The 15,769-nt window shown below is 34.1% G+C and overlaps 1 protein-coding gene across 1 annotated transcript in view; it reads left to right on the top strand.

The window, feature by feature from the left end:
• LOC123934687 (kelch-like protein 4) overlaps positions 1-15,769 on the top strand; it is a 109,183-nt gene that overhangs the window by 65,641 nt on the left and 27,773 nt on the right. Inside the window, exons 2-4 of the mRNA XM_045994793.1 lie at positions 3,398-3,565; positions 3,946-4,082; positions 8,034-8,230. Coding sequence (XP_045850749.1) covers positions 3,398-3,565; positions 3,946-4,082; positions 8,034-8,230 — 502 coding nt within the window. The remainder of the gene's footprint in view (positions 1-3,397; positions 3,566-3,945; positions 4,083-8,033; positions 8,231-15,769) is intronic.

The following is a 15,769-nucleotide window of genomic DNA, read 5'->3' as shown; positions in this document are numbered from 1 at the left end:
GATTTAGCATTTATACAGAGACATTCATGTACATTTTCTCATGTAACCATTTGAACAGCTATGTGACATAAACATTAATCTTGGTAGTATTGATATTAGTATTATTTTTATCTCCATTTTATAGGAGAAAATTAAAGCTTAGAAAGATGGAAGTGACTTACCCAAGATCATTCAGCTTGTATATAAAGGCAGGAACTAAATCTAGGCATCTGATGCTTTTTTTCAGTTCAGCATGCTGCCTCCCATGTCACCATCTGTAGATACTGTACAATAAAGAAAAGGGAAGAATATTCTTTGATGCATTGGATTCCATTATAACATCTGACCTGACATTACAGTATCTAAAATGGAGGAAGAGAATTTTAATTTATAGGCTCTGGGAACTCATTCAGATTGGGTTATGTTTCAATAGTTTAATTGTTGTTATTTTTTTCTTTGCTTGACTTGTTTTATTATATTCTGTCTAAATAATGACTAAGTATAGGTTATAATATTTTACATATTTAGATTAATATGTATGTTATGTTTTGGATGTAATATATTGATATACCCATATTTCTTTGTGTACTAATTTCTTGATGATTAAACACAAGATACAGTTGCGTCTGTCCTTTCAAATATAACAAAATTCTGTGTGGTTCGTGTTGGTAGGATTTTCAGGTTCTAAAAATCTGTATTTTAATTATAAATAATACTAGAGTAATCTGATAAATTTGTGTGCCCAAGTAAACACATCCCAAACTAGTGAGTAATTAAAGATGATTTTTTTTATCCTTAGCCTGAAGAAATTTCACAGAATAAAATTATTTCCTGGCCAAAACTTCCCAAATATATTCCTCCTTTAGAATATGTTCCTCTTCAATAAATGATTGAGTATACATGAAGAAAGCTAAAATAATATGACATCAAATATTTTTTTGACTCAATGTAAATCAAACCATTACTTGAGCAGAGGAAATATTAGGATAACTGAGTTAAGTGAAAGCTAAATGCTTTCTAGCCTATGGTGAGGAAGTATTGTTCCCCTCTAAAATGAACATATTTTGTAGCAGAAAATTTTTAAAGATATTCACACCATGCTACCTTAATATCCATGCAATACTTAAACTGAAGGTCCCAAAGAGTCTTTAAAGGTTAGGAAAAATCAGAGATGTAAAGAAAAAAAGAGAAGATTCATAGATGAATAATTTATTTAAATTAAACAGAAAGTCTGGTCACCCTGGACCAAGTTATCTTCAAAGAAATACAGGCTGAGTTGGGGGTGGGGGAACCTAAAACTAATGGTGGTTGGAAATGATGCCTGAAAGCAAGAAAGACAATAAGCAAAAAATTTAAGTATGTTCATCCAAGCATTAAGTATTTAAGGTTCTACTGATTGTAAGTCTCTATATGTTTGTGTTAGTATTTAAATTCCACCATTGTGTGATGCTGAAAAAAACACATAGACAACTTTCATCATTGAAAATTCAGCAGTCATCATATTTGCTTAAATAGTCAAAATATACAAACTTTCACTTAGAAGATGAAAGAGGTATTGTGGACATTGTGGTGCATGTGCTCCTTCTTTTCACTACATATGTATCTTCGGAGTGTGGAAGTATCCAAGATATCCTTCAACAGATGAATAGATAAAGAAGATGTGGTTCATATTTACAATGGAATATTACTCAGCCATCAGAAATGATGAATGCCTACCATTTGCATGGACATAGATGGAACTGGAGGGGACTATGTTAAGTAAAATAAGTTAAGCAGAGAAAGACAATTATCATATGGTTTCACTCATATATGAAACATAAGGTGTAGTTCAGAGGACCATAGGGGAAGGGAGGGAAAACTGGGAAAAATCAGAGAGGGAGACAAACCATGAGAGACTCTGGACTCCAGGAAGCAAACTGAGGGCTGCAGAGGGGAGGAGTGTGGAGGGATGGGGTAACTAGGTGATGGGTATTAAGGAGGACACACGTTGTGATGAGCACTGGGTTTATATGCAACTAATGAATCAATGAACACTACCTCAAAAATTAATGATGTATTATATGTTGGCTTATTGAAAATAATAATAAAAAAGAAAATTAACAAACAAAAAAGATGAAAGAACCAAGATTTCCATGGACAGATGAATGGATAAAGAAGAAATTTTATATATATATATTATATATATATATATATATATCACAGATATATATTTTATATATATATAATATGTGATATATATATCATATAATATCAAAATGGAATATTACTCAGCCATAGGAAAGGATGAATACTTACTATTTGAATTGATGGAACTGGAAGGTATTGTGCTGAGTGAAATAAGTCAATAACAGAAAGACAGTTATCATATGGTTTAATGTATATGTGGAATATAAGAAACAGCCCAGAGGATCATAACGGAAGGGAGGGAAACCTGAATAAGAAGTCATCAGAAAGGGAGAAAAACTATGAGAGACTCTTGACTACAGAAAACAAGCTGAGGGTTGCTGGAGGGGAGGTGGGGTCATTGCATGATGGGCATTAGGGGGAAGATATGATGTGATGAGCACTGGGTGTTCTATGCAACTGATGAATTATTGAACTCTATATCTGCAATTAATGCTGTACTATATGTTGGCTAATTTAATGTAAGTTTAAAAAAGTAAAATAAAATCCACTGATCTGGGAAATAAAGGAAGATAAATAAGCTCTGGGGATCTAATGTACACCATGGTGACTATAGTTAACAATACTGTATTGTATACTTGAAAGTTGCCAAGAAACTAGATCTTAAGTGTTTTCACCACACACATGAGAAATGGGAGGTAATGGATGTGTTAACTAACCTTACTGTGGTAATAATTTCATGATATATACATATATGAAATCATTACACTGTACATCTTAAAATCACACAATGTTATATACCAATTATATCTCAATATATCTGGAAAAAGATATAAAATGTGGAAATTTTATATTTTCTTGATGGAACTGACATTGTAAAGAATGTTATAGAACTTAATTTTGAGATTTTTCAAGAAACACATAATTAAATTTGAAATGCATTTTGAATCATAAATACAATTTTATGCCTAATGGTGTAATTGTGATACCAATAAAAATCAAAGAAATTAGCTAGCATTTTGAAGTTTATGTTTGTGCATATAAAAATTACCACTAGCCCTTCAATGGAAATATACATATTTATGGTTCCATTCCAAGTATAAATATGAGCTATGACACTTTAATGGAAAATTAGACAGTAATCATAGTGAATTATTTAAGATTTGAGGGCAAATTTTAATTTTAGTTTAATCTAGCATATTTCTTTTAGAAGTCAGTGTGCCCAAATTTCCACTGGACATTTGCACACTCATTAAAAGAATAAACCATGTTCTCCCTCTTACTCACATTTCAGAATGGATACACAAAATCCTGAAGAAATGAATGTCAACAGATCTGAGGAGCAGTTTCATGCTATAAACCATGCAGAGCAAACTCTCCACAGAATGGAGAACTACCTGAAAGAGAAACAACTGTGTGATGTACTACTTATTGCTGGACACCTCCGAATTCCAGCCCATCGGTACGTATCCTTATGTACACAGATTGTTTCATGAGTATAGCATGTGAATGAGAATGAATTGGTCTACTTAAAGCAAATCAGAATGCTGAGGAGAATATATTTTTATCTCCCTACATTGAAAATGCAGTAGCATATATGGTCCATTTCCTTGTGTGATATTTAGAAGAGCCAAAGTTTAGAGAAATTGATGTAAAATAGCACAAACCCTCAAAAGAGAAGCAAATTACTTAATTTACCTAATTTCACTATACTTTACTAAACTGCAAAAGATTCATGCAGATAACAAACTCAGCAGTGTTACAAACTTACTGATTGTATTTCATGCTTTTCAGTGAGACTACTGACTAATTTAAGTTCCTATGAAACACTCCCATTTCAAGGTTGGTTCTCAGCGCAGTGTCTGATTATTTTGCTGCAATGTTTACTAATGATGTGCTTGAAGCCAAACAAGAAGAGGTCAGGATGGAAGGAGTTGATCCCAATGCACTTAATTCCTTGGTGCAGTATGCTTACACAGGTAAAGTGGCATGTATTAAGTCATTCAATCCTCACAAAAATCCTACATTATATAATCTACCTTATTATTATTCCAACTAGAAATGATAAAACTGAAGAATCTACCAGTTAAGTTACTTTCCCAAGGTAGTAAGGGACAGAATCAGAATTTAAATTCAGTAGTATAAAAGAATAAGAGGTAAATAATAAGCTATAAATTTTTTTAAAGATTTTTTATTTATTTATTTTACAGAGAGAGATCACAAGTAGACAGAGAGGCAGGCAGAGAGAGAGAGAGAGGGAAGCAGGCTCACCGCTGAGCAGAGAGCCTGATGCGGGACTCGATCGCAGGACCCTGAGATCATGACCTGAGCTGAAGGCAGCGGCTTAACCCACTGAGCCACCCAGGAGCCCTAAGCTATAAAATTTTTGACCATGAGAGAATAAAACTATTTTAACACAAAAATAGAAGGACATGTCTGCCTCTTTCTTGAATGGTGTGGGTATGTTCTCATTTAAAAAAAAATTATTTATTCATTTATTGAGAGTGTGGTGGGGAGGGGCAGAATGAGAGGGAAAGAGAATCTCAAGCAGACTCCATGTTCAGCACTTGGAGCCTGATGCAGGGCTTGATTCCAAGATGCAGAGATCACGACCTGAAATCAAGAGGTGGACATTTAAACAAATGAGCCACCTAGGTACCCCATTCTCATTTGTAAAAGTTTGAAGTGCAGTATTCTAACTTTGTATTAAAAATGTAGTCTCTTCCTTAGAAATAACAAAGTCATATTTACTCAAATTATAAGGCAAAGGTAACAGGATGAGTTTGGAGGTCAAGAAGTGAAATATTTCTGTATTCCAACTTTATTAAGCAAAAAATTGACAAATATAATTGTATATATTTAAAGTATACTATGTGATGATTTGCTATATATACACAAGTAGAATGATTACATAAATGAAGATAAGTAATGCACACATTATCTCAAATAGTTAATTATTTTTTGTGGTGAGAATGCTTAAGATATGCTCTCAACAATTTTCAAGGATACAGTGCCCAATACCATATTACTAACTATAGACACCATTCTGTACATTAGATCCTCATAACTATTTATCTTATAACTGAAAGTTTGCACCCTTTGACCTACACCTTCCCATTTCCCCCTCCCAGTGCCTAGCAACTACCATTCTACCTACCATTTCTATGAAATCAGAGAAATTATATACATATATACCTATTATTAATATCACACATATATTCTTTTTTCTCTTTATCCATTCAACTGTTGAAGGGCATTTAGGTTGGTTATTTCCATATCCTAGCTACTGTAAATAATAGTGCAACAAACATGGGAGTGCAGATATGTCTTAAGATCCTGATTTCATTTCTTTGTATATCTAATCAGGAATAGAATTGTTGGATCATATGGTAATTTAATTTTCTAATTTTTTCATGAGTCACCATACTGTTCTCCATAATGTTATTAATTTACATTCCCACAAACAGTGCATAAATGTTCCCTTTCCTCTAAAACTTCACCAACATTGGTTATCCCTTCTTTTGATTTTGATTTACATTTTCCTGGTAATTAGTGATGTTAAACACGTTTTCATATCTATTGGTCATTTGTATGTCATCTCTGGGGGAAAAAAAGCTTATCCAGGTTACTTTCTCTTTTTGAATTTTTATTTATTTTATTTATTTTTTAAATATTTTATCTATTTATTTGAGGGAGGGGAAAGGGGGACATGAGGTGGGGAGGAGAAGGAGACACAGACACACACTTGCTGCTTAGCAAGGATCAGCAGCTGGATCCCAGGACCATGACTTGAGCCAAAGGCAAAACTTAACCAACTGAGTCACCCAGGCCCCCCTACTTGTTCTTTTTTTTTATTGGGTTATTTTCTTTCATGTTATTGAATTATATGAGTCCTTTATATATTTTGGATATTAACCCCTTATCAGATAAGGGTTTGCAATATTTCTATCATTCTGTGGATTACCGTTTCAATATATTTTATATTTCCTTTCTATGCAGAAGCTTTTTAGTTTGATGTAGTCCCACTTGTTTATTTTAGCTTTTGTGGCCTGTCTTTTGGTGTATTATCCAAGAAATTATTGCCAAGACCAATTCCAAGGAGATATTTTTTACTGTCTTCTTTTAGGAGTTTTAGGATTTTGTTCATTAAGAAATTAATATTCTTCTTTTTTTAAAAATATTTTTATTTATTTATTTGAGAGAGAGAGACAGTGAGAGAGAGTGTGAACGAGGAGAAGGTCAGAGAGAGAAGCAGACTCCCTGTGGAGCTGGAAGCCTGATGCGGGACTCGATCCCGGGACTCCAGGATCATGACCTGAGCTGAAGGAAGTCGCTTAACCAACTGAGCCACCCAGGCGCCCAAGAAATTAATATTCTTCTTAATAACTGGGCCAAGTTTCTATGTCTGTAGTAGGTGAATCTTAGATCTGAATCAGAATAGTTTATAACTTCTCTGGGTTTCATGAGGTATGGGCAGGGCTGTCTCTTCAAAATCCATGACAAAAAAAACAAACAACTCAAGAAAATCTGCTGATGGATGACAACCTTTAGCAACATATTTTAGAGGTTGAAACAAATACAGAGCATCTCACAGTATATATTTACTCTTTTATTTATGCTTGTGAAATCATATGGAATCCATTTAAGGCATTTTATAAGAAAAATATAAACAAATAGTTTATAGTATTCCATATGAAAATTTTTTTATAGCTTACATATAGTTTGGCTAAGACAAACAAAAAAGGAATATAACTTATGAAAATAACTTACATTTGCAATAACTTAACAATACTTCCTCTGAAAATTTTGTTTGTATATACATACATATATATGTACATATTTACATATATACATATATATATTTTAATATAAAGGAAAGAGCTTAAACAGCTCTGATCTCATTTTTTAAAAATCTCTTCACAGATATTTAAAAACAAAGCCAGTTTTTTGTATCTAAGAAAATTATCATATAAACATTTGTTTGAGTACTCTCAGTAATGCTTTTTTTCTTTTGAGAGAATGTCAGGTGTCAGTTCTGGGCACAATATCTGAGCAAAGTCTTCCTTATCAGCAAATAAATGCAGACAGACACACAAAAATATAGACATATAACCTCAATGCTCTACTTAATTACCAAATTTTTTTCCATGCAAATGATAGTTACCTGCATGGGCATTATACAATATGATAAAATACTCCTTGAAAAAATAAATAAATAAATAAATAAATAAATAAATAAATAAAATACTCCTTGAGACCTAGCATTTACAGTTTTTTATATAAGATTTATTTATTTATCTATTTATTTAGGTGAAAGAATTGGGGATTCTTTCTTTCTTTTTTATTTAAATTCAATTAGCCAACATATAGCACATCATTAGTTTCAGATATAGTGTTCAATGATTGATATAAGAGTTAGGTGAGATCTATGGTGACAAAGAAATAAGTTGCTGTTCTTTACAGTAGTGGTGTTCATTGTTCATTTGCTACAGTTGTGTTTGATAATCTAGTCTGGCTCCCTTCAGCCATCTTATTAGTGTTTTTACAGAGACCCTTGCATATGTTGGCTTTTTAAAAAGATTTTATTTATTTATTTATCAGAGAGAGAGAGAGAGAGAGCACGCACAAGCCGGCAGAGTGGCAGGCAAAGGCAGAGAGAGAAGCAGGCTCCCAACTGAGCAAAATACCTGATGCATGACTTAATCTCAGGACCCTGGGATCATGACATGAGCCAAAGGCAGCAGCATAACTGAGTGATACACCCAGGGGCCCCACATATAGTGGCTTTTAAAAGTATTCCTATAGTGGTTACTGTGCACTAGAAAAGATAGCCTTAGTAATGAGAGAAACTGAAAAATTCAACTAGTTAGCACATTTGTGTCTTACTTTATGGGACATATAATCATTCTTTACTTTTTCAAACCATCTAGGTGTCCTGCAGTTAAAAGAAGATACTATTGAAAATTTGCTGGCTGCAGCTTGTCTCTTGCAGTTGACTCAAGTCATTGAAGTCTGCTCCAATTTTCTCATAAAGCATCTCCATCCTTCAAACTGCTTAGGAATTCAATCATTTGGTGATGCCCAGGGCTGTACAGAGCTCCTGAGTGTGGCACATAAGTACACAATGGTAAAATCAATTGCTTCAAATTAACCTGTAGTAATAATATACTGACACAATATCTAACTTACTGATTTGTTTACTGATATATATGTATACATATGTATGTGTGTGTATATTATATATAAAAATATAATGTATGGGTGTGTGTATGTGTATAGATATATATCTGTATCTATGTATATATATGCAACCTTTCCAAAGTAAAGACCATAACACTGGGATAAAACTAAAAAGCAATATAAATTCATATAATTTGCAAATGACTTACACATAATGGATATTAGATTAAAATATTTGGTTGAGCTGTACTCAAGCAAGTTTCTCATTTTTTTAACTGAAAACGTTTAATTAAATCTCAAAACTTGCAGAAATGAACATACCACAAAAAAACTAAATCATATAAGGACATATTTTAAGTCAAATCCACAGTATTAGGAAAATATATTGTCCCTGATTTATTTTAAGCTTTTATTTACATTCCAGCTAGTTAGCATACAGTGCACTATTAGTTTCAGGTATACAATTTGGTGATTCAACATGTACATACAACACTTGGTGCTCATCACAAGTGCACTCCTTAATTCTCATTACCTATTTAACCCATCCCCCCACCTCCCTCCCCTCTGGTACCCATCAGTTTGTTCTCTATAGTTAAGGGTCTGTTTCTTGGCTTGCCTCTCCTTTTTCCCCCACAATCATTTGTTTCTTAAATTTCACATATGAGTGAAATCATATAGTATATGTCTTTTTCTAACTAACATTTTGCTTAGCATACTACTCTGTAGCTCCATCTATATTGTTGCAAATAGCAAGATTTCATTCTTTTTGATGGCTGAATAATATTTCATTGTGTGTATATATATATATATATATATATATATATATATATATATATAATTTCTTCTTTATCCATTCATTAGTTGATGGACATGGACATTTGGGTTCCTTCATAATTTGGCAATTGTTGATAATATTGCTATAAGCATCAGGGTGCACGTATCCCTTCAAATTAGTATTTTTGTATTATTTAGGTAAATACCTAGTAGTGCAATCGCCAGATGATAGGGCTGTCCTATTTTTTTTTATTCAAAAGTATTTTTTTTTATTTTTTTTTTCATTTTATTTATTTTTTCAGTGTAACAGTATTCATTCTTTTTGCACAACACCCAGTGCTCCATGCAAAACGTGCCCTCCCCATTACCCACCACCTGTTCCCCCAACCTCCCACCCCTGACCCTTCAAAACCCTCAGGTTGCCCCAACCTCCCACCCCTGACCCTTCAAAACCCTCAGGTTGTTTTTCAGAGTCCATAGTCTCTTATGGTTCGCCTCCCCTCCCCAATGTCCATAGCCCACTCCCCCTCTCCCAATCCCACCTCCCCCCAGCAACCCCCAGTTTGTTTTGTGAGATTAAGAGTCATTTATGGTTTGTCTCCCTCCCAATCCCATCTTGTTTCATTTACTGTCCTATTTTTAACTTTCTGAGGAAACTCCATCCTGTGTTCTAGAATGGATGCACCAGTTCACATTCCCAACAACAATGTAAGAGGTTTCCCCTTTCTCCACATCCTCACCAGCATCTTTTGTTTCTTGTGCTGTTACTTTTAACCATTGTGAGAGGTGTGAGGTGATATCTCATTGTAGTTTTCATTTTTTTTTTTCTGATGTTGAATGATGTTGAGCATCTTCCCATGTGTCTGTTGACCATCTGTTTGTCTTTTTTGGAAAAATGTCTGTTCATGTCTTCTCATTTTTTAATCAGATTATTTGTTTCTTTGTCCCTGATTTTTTGTAACATTAGAACTTTAATTTCTAAAATTATATACATTATGGTCTTTAATTAAAGTTAAGTAACATTCAAAAATTAATTAAAAACTTATTAATACATCAATGTTAACTGGAAGAGCTTAAGAACTATCAAAATCAGCCAATTCTGCTGAATGTATATTTTATGTCTTAATAAAAATATCTATTTTGGTTAAACACAATTTGCAGTTCAATCCTTTAAACTTAACTAACAAAATCCTTCTCAATTCTATAAGTAATTATAATAAATTAACTGAACATGTTTGTATGTGTTTATTCTTTAAAAGTTGCATAGGATAAGACCACCTTTAGTCAATCAAGTGACAGTGACATGAAATACAAATTGTCTGCAAGGAGGCAAGAAAAAGTAGTTAGAGGATATTAAATTACATTAATACTAATAATTCTGTGATGCAAAGAAGAAAATGAACTTTTGAACCTCTGAAGCAGGGAAAATATGAGGTGGATCTTTCTGTGAAACCCGGTCAAAAAGATAAATATTTCAAACTAAGACAATTGTTACAGTTATTTAAGATTCAAAAATAAAAAGAAAAGTACATAAAAGAAAACACATCTAAAATAGAGAACACATCTAAAAATAAAATTAACATTATGAGTTTAATATTGAGAGGCACATAAACAATATTTTGTTAACATTTAATACAGATCTTAAATTTTCCAAATTTCTGTATTTTAATTCTCTAAATTTGCTTGGTAAAATGTTCTTCCTCTTTTTCCCATCTCTGGTCATTATTCAAAATTTGAAGTTTCAGAGTCCTGAAACTATAGCATTACGGGGAGAATTATATTATAATTGATGGACTGTTAAATATATATTATTAAATCATACCATTTATATTCCTATATGCTAAATACAGATACCACATAGTCTATAGGAACATCAGTTACATAGTTCAAAGATTAATCCTACCAAAAAGTCAAACTTGAAAACTACCTGCTAATTTACTTATATTCTTAAACTAAGTATTAAGTTTCCTGTTATCTTACTCTCACAATCAAAACACATCCTGATATGATTATCTGTTTTGTGTGTGTTGAGTTTGAGAAGTTCTTTATAGATCCTGGATATCAACCTTTTGTCTGTACTGTCATTTGCAAATATCTTCTCCCATTCCGTGGGTTGCCTCTTTGTTTTGTTGACTGTTTCCTTTGCTGTGCAGAAGCTTTTGATCTTGAGGAAGTCCCAAAAGTTCATTTTTGCTTTTGTTTCCTTGGCCTTTGGAGACATATCTTGAAAAAAGTTGCTGTGGCTGATATCGAAGAGGTTACTGCCTACGTTCTCCTCTAGGATTCTGATAGATTCCTGTCTCACGTTGAGGTCTTTTATCCATTTCGAGTTTATCTTTGTGTACGGTGTAAGAGAATGGTCGAATTTCATTCTTCTACATATAGCTGTCCAGTTTTCCCAGCACCATTTATTGAAGAGACTGTCTTTTTTCCATTGAATATTTTTTCCTGTTTTGTCAAAGATTATTTGACCATAGAGTTGAGGGTCCATATCTGGGCTCTCCACTCTGTTCCACTGGTCTATGTGTCTGTTTTTATGCCAGTACCACGCTGTCTTGGTGATCACAGCAACAGATAATCATATCAAAAAATGGGCAGAAGATATGAACAGACACTTCTCCAACGAAGACATACAAATGGCTATCAGACACATGAAAAAATGTTCATCATCACTAGCCATCAGGGAGATTCAAATTAAAACAACATTGAGATACCACCTCACACCAGTTAGAATGGCCAAAATTAGCAAGACAGGAAACAACGTGTGTTGGAGAGGATGTGAAGAAAGAGGAACCCTCTTACACTGTTGGTGGGAATGCAAGTTAGTGCAGCCAGTTTGGAGAACAGTGTGGAGATTCCTGAAGAAATTAAAAATAGAGCTTCCCTATGACCCTGCAATTGCACTGCTGGGTATTTACCCCAAAGATACAGATGTAGTGAAAAGAAGGGCCATTTGTACCCCAATGTTTATTGCAGCAATGTCTACGGTCGCCAAACTGTGGAAAGAACCAAGATGCCCTTCAATGGATGAATGGATAAGGAAGATGTGGTCCATATACACAATGGAGTATTATGCCTCCATCAGAAAGGACGAATACCCAACTTTTGTAGCAACATGGACGGGACTGGAAGAAATTATGCTGAGCGAAATAAGTCAAGCAGAGAGAGTCAAGTATCATATGGTCTCACTTATTTGTGGAGCATAACAAATAACATGGAGGACATGGGAGATGGAGAGGAGAGGGAGTTGAGGGAAACTGGAAGGGGAGATGAACCATGAGAGACTATGGACTCTGAAAAACAACTAGAGGGTTATGAAGGGGCGGTGGGGGAGGGGGGGGTTGGGAGGTTGAGGGACCAGGTGGTGGGTAATGAGGAGGGCACGTACTGCATGGAGCACTGGGTGTGATGCCAAAACAATGAACACTGTTATGCTGTAAATAAACAAATAAAAATAAAAAAAAAGAAAAAAAAACACATCCTGATAAACAGCTTGAATTATTTTTTTTGCTCAAAATGAAATTATCTTCCTTTTCTTATTATGTGACTGAAACTGAGTGTTAAGCAGGATGTGCAAAAAACATATTACTGCTTTCTTTAGTTATTTTAGTATCTACTATAAATAAAAGTAACCAAAAAGTTTTGCTATAATAGTGTTTTTTTGTAATACTGTATTGATATTGTAAAAACACAAATAATTTTTTTAATTCATTTATTTTTATTTGTTTATTTACAGCATAACAGTGTTCATTGTTTTGGCATCACACCCAGTGCTCCATGCAGTACGTGCCCTCCCTATTACCCACCACCTGGTTCCTCAACCTCCCACCCACCCCACCCCCCCGCCGCCCCTTCATAACCCTCTGGTTGTTTTTCAGAGTCCATAGTCTCTCATGCTTCATCTCCCCTTCCAGTTTCCAAAACAAAGAGGCAACCCACGGAATGGGAGAAGATATTTGCAAATGACAGTACAGACAAAAGGTTGATATCCAGGATCTATAAAGAACTTCTCAAACTCAACACACACAAAACAGATAATCATATCAAAAAATGGGCAGAAGATATGAACAGACACTTCTCCAACGAAGACATACAAATGGCTATCAGACACATGAAAAAATGTTCATCATCACTAGCCATCAGGGAGATTCAAATTAAAACAACATTGAGATACCACCTCACACCAGTTAGAATGGCCAAAATTAGCAAGACAGGAAACAACGTGTGTTGGAGAGGATGTGGAGAAAGGGGAACCCTCTTACACTGTTGGTGGGAATGCAAGTTAGTGCAGCCAGTTTGGAGAACAGTGTGGAGATTCCTGAAGAAATTAAAAATAGAGCTTCCCTATGACCCTGCAATTGCACTGCTGGGTATTTACCCCAAAGATACAGATGTAGTGAAAAGAAGGGCCATTTGATCCCCAATGTTTATTAAAACACAAATAATTTTAATGTTAAAGAATAATATTAAACTCTCAAGAGTCAATTACGAACATTTGAATCATAGACTGTAAGACAGATAGCCCTCCCTAATGTGAATGGGCTTCATTCAGAAACATCCTCACAGATACACCCAGAATTATGTTTGATCCAAACTTTAGACACTCCATGGGTAAGTTAACACATTAAGTTAGCCATTGTAATTCTATAAACAGTAGTCCACACTGATGAAACACTTAGCAAGTATGTTATATTCATCTAGCAACTTTTACAACAAAGTGAACATGGATTAAAAAATGAGTATCAAACCTCTTGGAAAAGTGTAGAGAAGTGTGTTTTTCTTGAAATTAGTAATAAAATAATTCCAAAATAAAATAATTTAAAATTAATCTTATAGGTTAACTAAATATTTCTGTATAGAACTAGATATTGCTGTGCCTTATGTAGATACTTCAAATCAATATATCTTTTCTTATTTAGACTAAGTTACTATATTGCCAAACAATTTTCAGTAGTCTCATCAGGAAGTTACTCTGGAACTATAACAAATTCTATTGTAATCTCTAATTTGTCACTAAAAATATAACCATCATATAAACTATTTGAATCATTCCTAACATTTTCAAATGCATAACCAAATTTGAGAGACTTTTCTATGATCCACGTGAGCCATTGAGTATTTTTTTTACAAACTGGCTAATCTCTCCCTCTTTCTCTCATTTACTTTCTATTTTTCTTTTCTTTCATTGGAGAGTAGATAGTAGAGTGAGATACAGGGTCTTCCATGATATTGACATAATGATATAAAATATCAGAGCTTGCATACACTACCAGTAATTGGTAACCATACATTTTTAGAGTTTTATCTTTTTCTTAACTCAGTCATAAAAATTATGTCACTTATGAAAGGCAGCTGCGGTGTGGAGCAAAATGGACTAGACCTAAAGACTTAGGTTTGAGTTTGTATTGTACAGGAGACAAAACAATTCACATAGCCAATTTTCTCATCAGAATAATTTCACCACCTACAAGATCAGATTGGTAATGACTTATTTTCTTTTTTTTTTTTACTTAACATTTGCAAAAGTGTGATGTGCTGTACAAATGTGATGTATTATTAGTTATAGTACTAGTTCCCATACTTTGCTGTAGGTGAGAGGGATTTCAACCAGGGACATCTGCTACATTAAAAACAGCAGTCCTCTCTTGTTTACCTTAATCACAAGAGGGTTCTTCATTTAAATAGGCAAGTTAGCTTGTATTTTATGGTACCAGAACTCCCAATGGGTCTATCAAACAACAATTTTTGTATGAATAATTTCAGTATTAAGCTAACTCAGTTTCAAAATGACAAAACTCTGAGTGGAGCTGAGGGAGTGATTTGATTCATCCAAGATCCCCACAATTATTTAGAGGCTCTTTTAAACTACTTCAAGAATATCACTTTATGGTGCAACATAAATTACCAAGTAGGCATGTTTATCACTGTTTTGGAAGTGTATTTTATCACTTTTAAAATGAGATTTTTTTTGCTATGAGAAACGTTGAAAACAATAATTGTGTTGTCATAGAAAAATATGCAACATTATAAATAAGAAAATTACATAGTGTTTTTTTAAATTTTTTATTTATTTCTTATTTTTTAATTAACATATAATGTATTTTTATCCCCAGGGGTACAGGTCTGTGAATCACCAGGTTTTCACACTTCACAGCACTCACCATAGCACATAACCTACCCAATGTGCATAACCCCCCCCAACCCCAACTCCCCCCAGCAAAACTCAGATTGTTTTGCGAGATTAAGAGTCACTTATGGTTTGTCTCCCTCCCAATCCCATCTTGTTTCATTTATTCTTCTCCTATCTCCCTAACCCCCCATGTTGCATCTCCATGTCCTCATATCAGGGAGATCATATGATAGTTGTCTTTCTCCAATTGACGTATTTCACTAAGCATGATATCCTCTAGTTCCATCCATGTTGTTGCAAATGGCAAGATTTCATTTCTTTTGATGGCTGCATAGTATTCCATTGTGTATATATACTACACCTTCTTTATCCACTCATCTGTTGATGGACATCTAGGTTCTTTCCATAGTTTGGCTATTGTAGACATTGCTGCTATAAACATTCGGGTGCACGTGCCCCTTCGGATCACTGTGTTTGTACCTTTAGGGTAAATACCCAGTAGTGCAATTGCTGGGTCATAGGGTAGTTCTTTTTTCAACATTTTGAGGAACCTCCATGCTGTTTTCCAGAGTGGTTGCACCA

Source organism: Meles meles, chromosome X (genome assembly GCF_922984935.1).
Source record: "Meles meles chromosome X, mMelMel3.1 paternal haplotype, whole genome shotgun sequence".
Lineage (NCBI taxonomy): Eukaryota > Metazoa > Chordata > Mammalia > Carnivora > Mustelidae > Meles > Meles meles.
The sequence above is the reverse complement of the archived record's forward strand: the minus strand, read 5'-3'. Positions and strand labels throughout refer to the sequence as shown.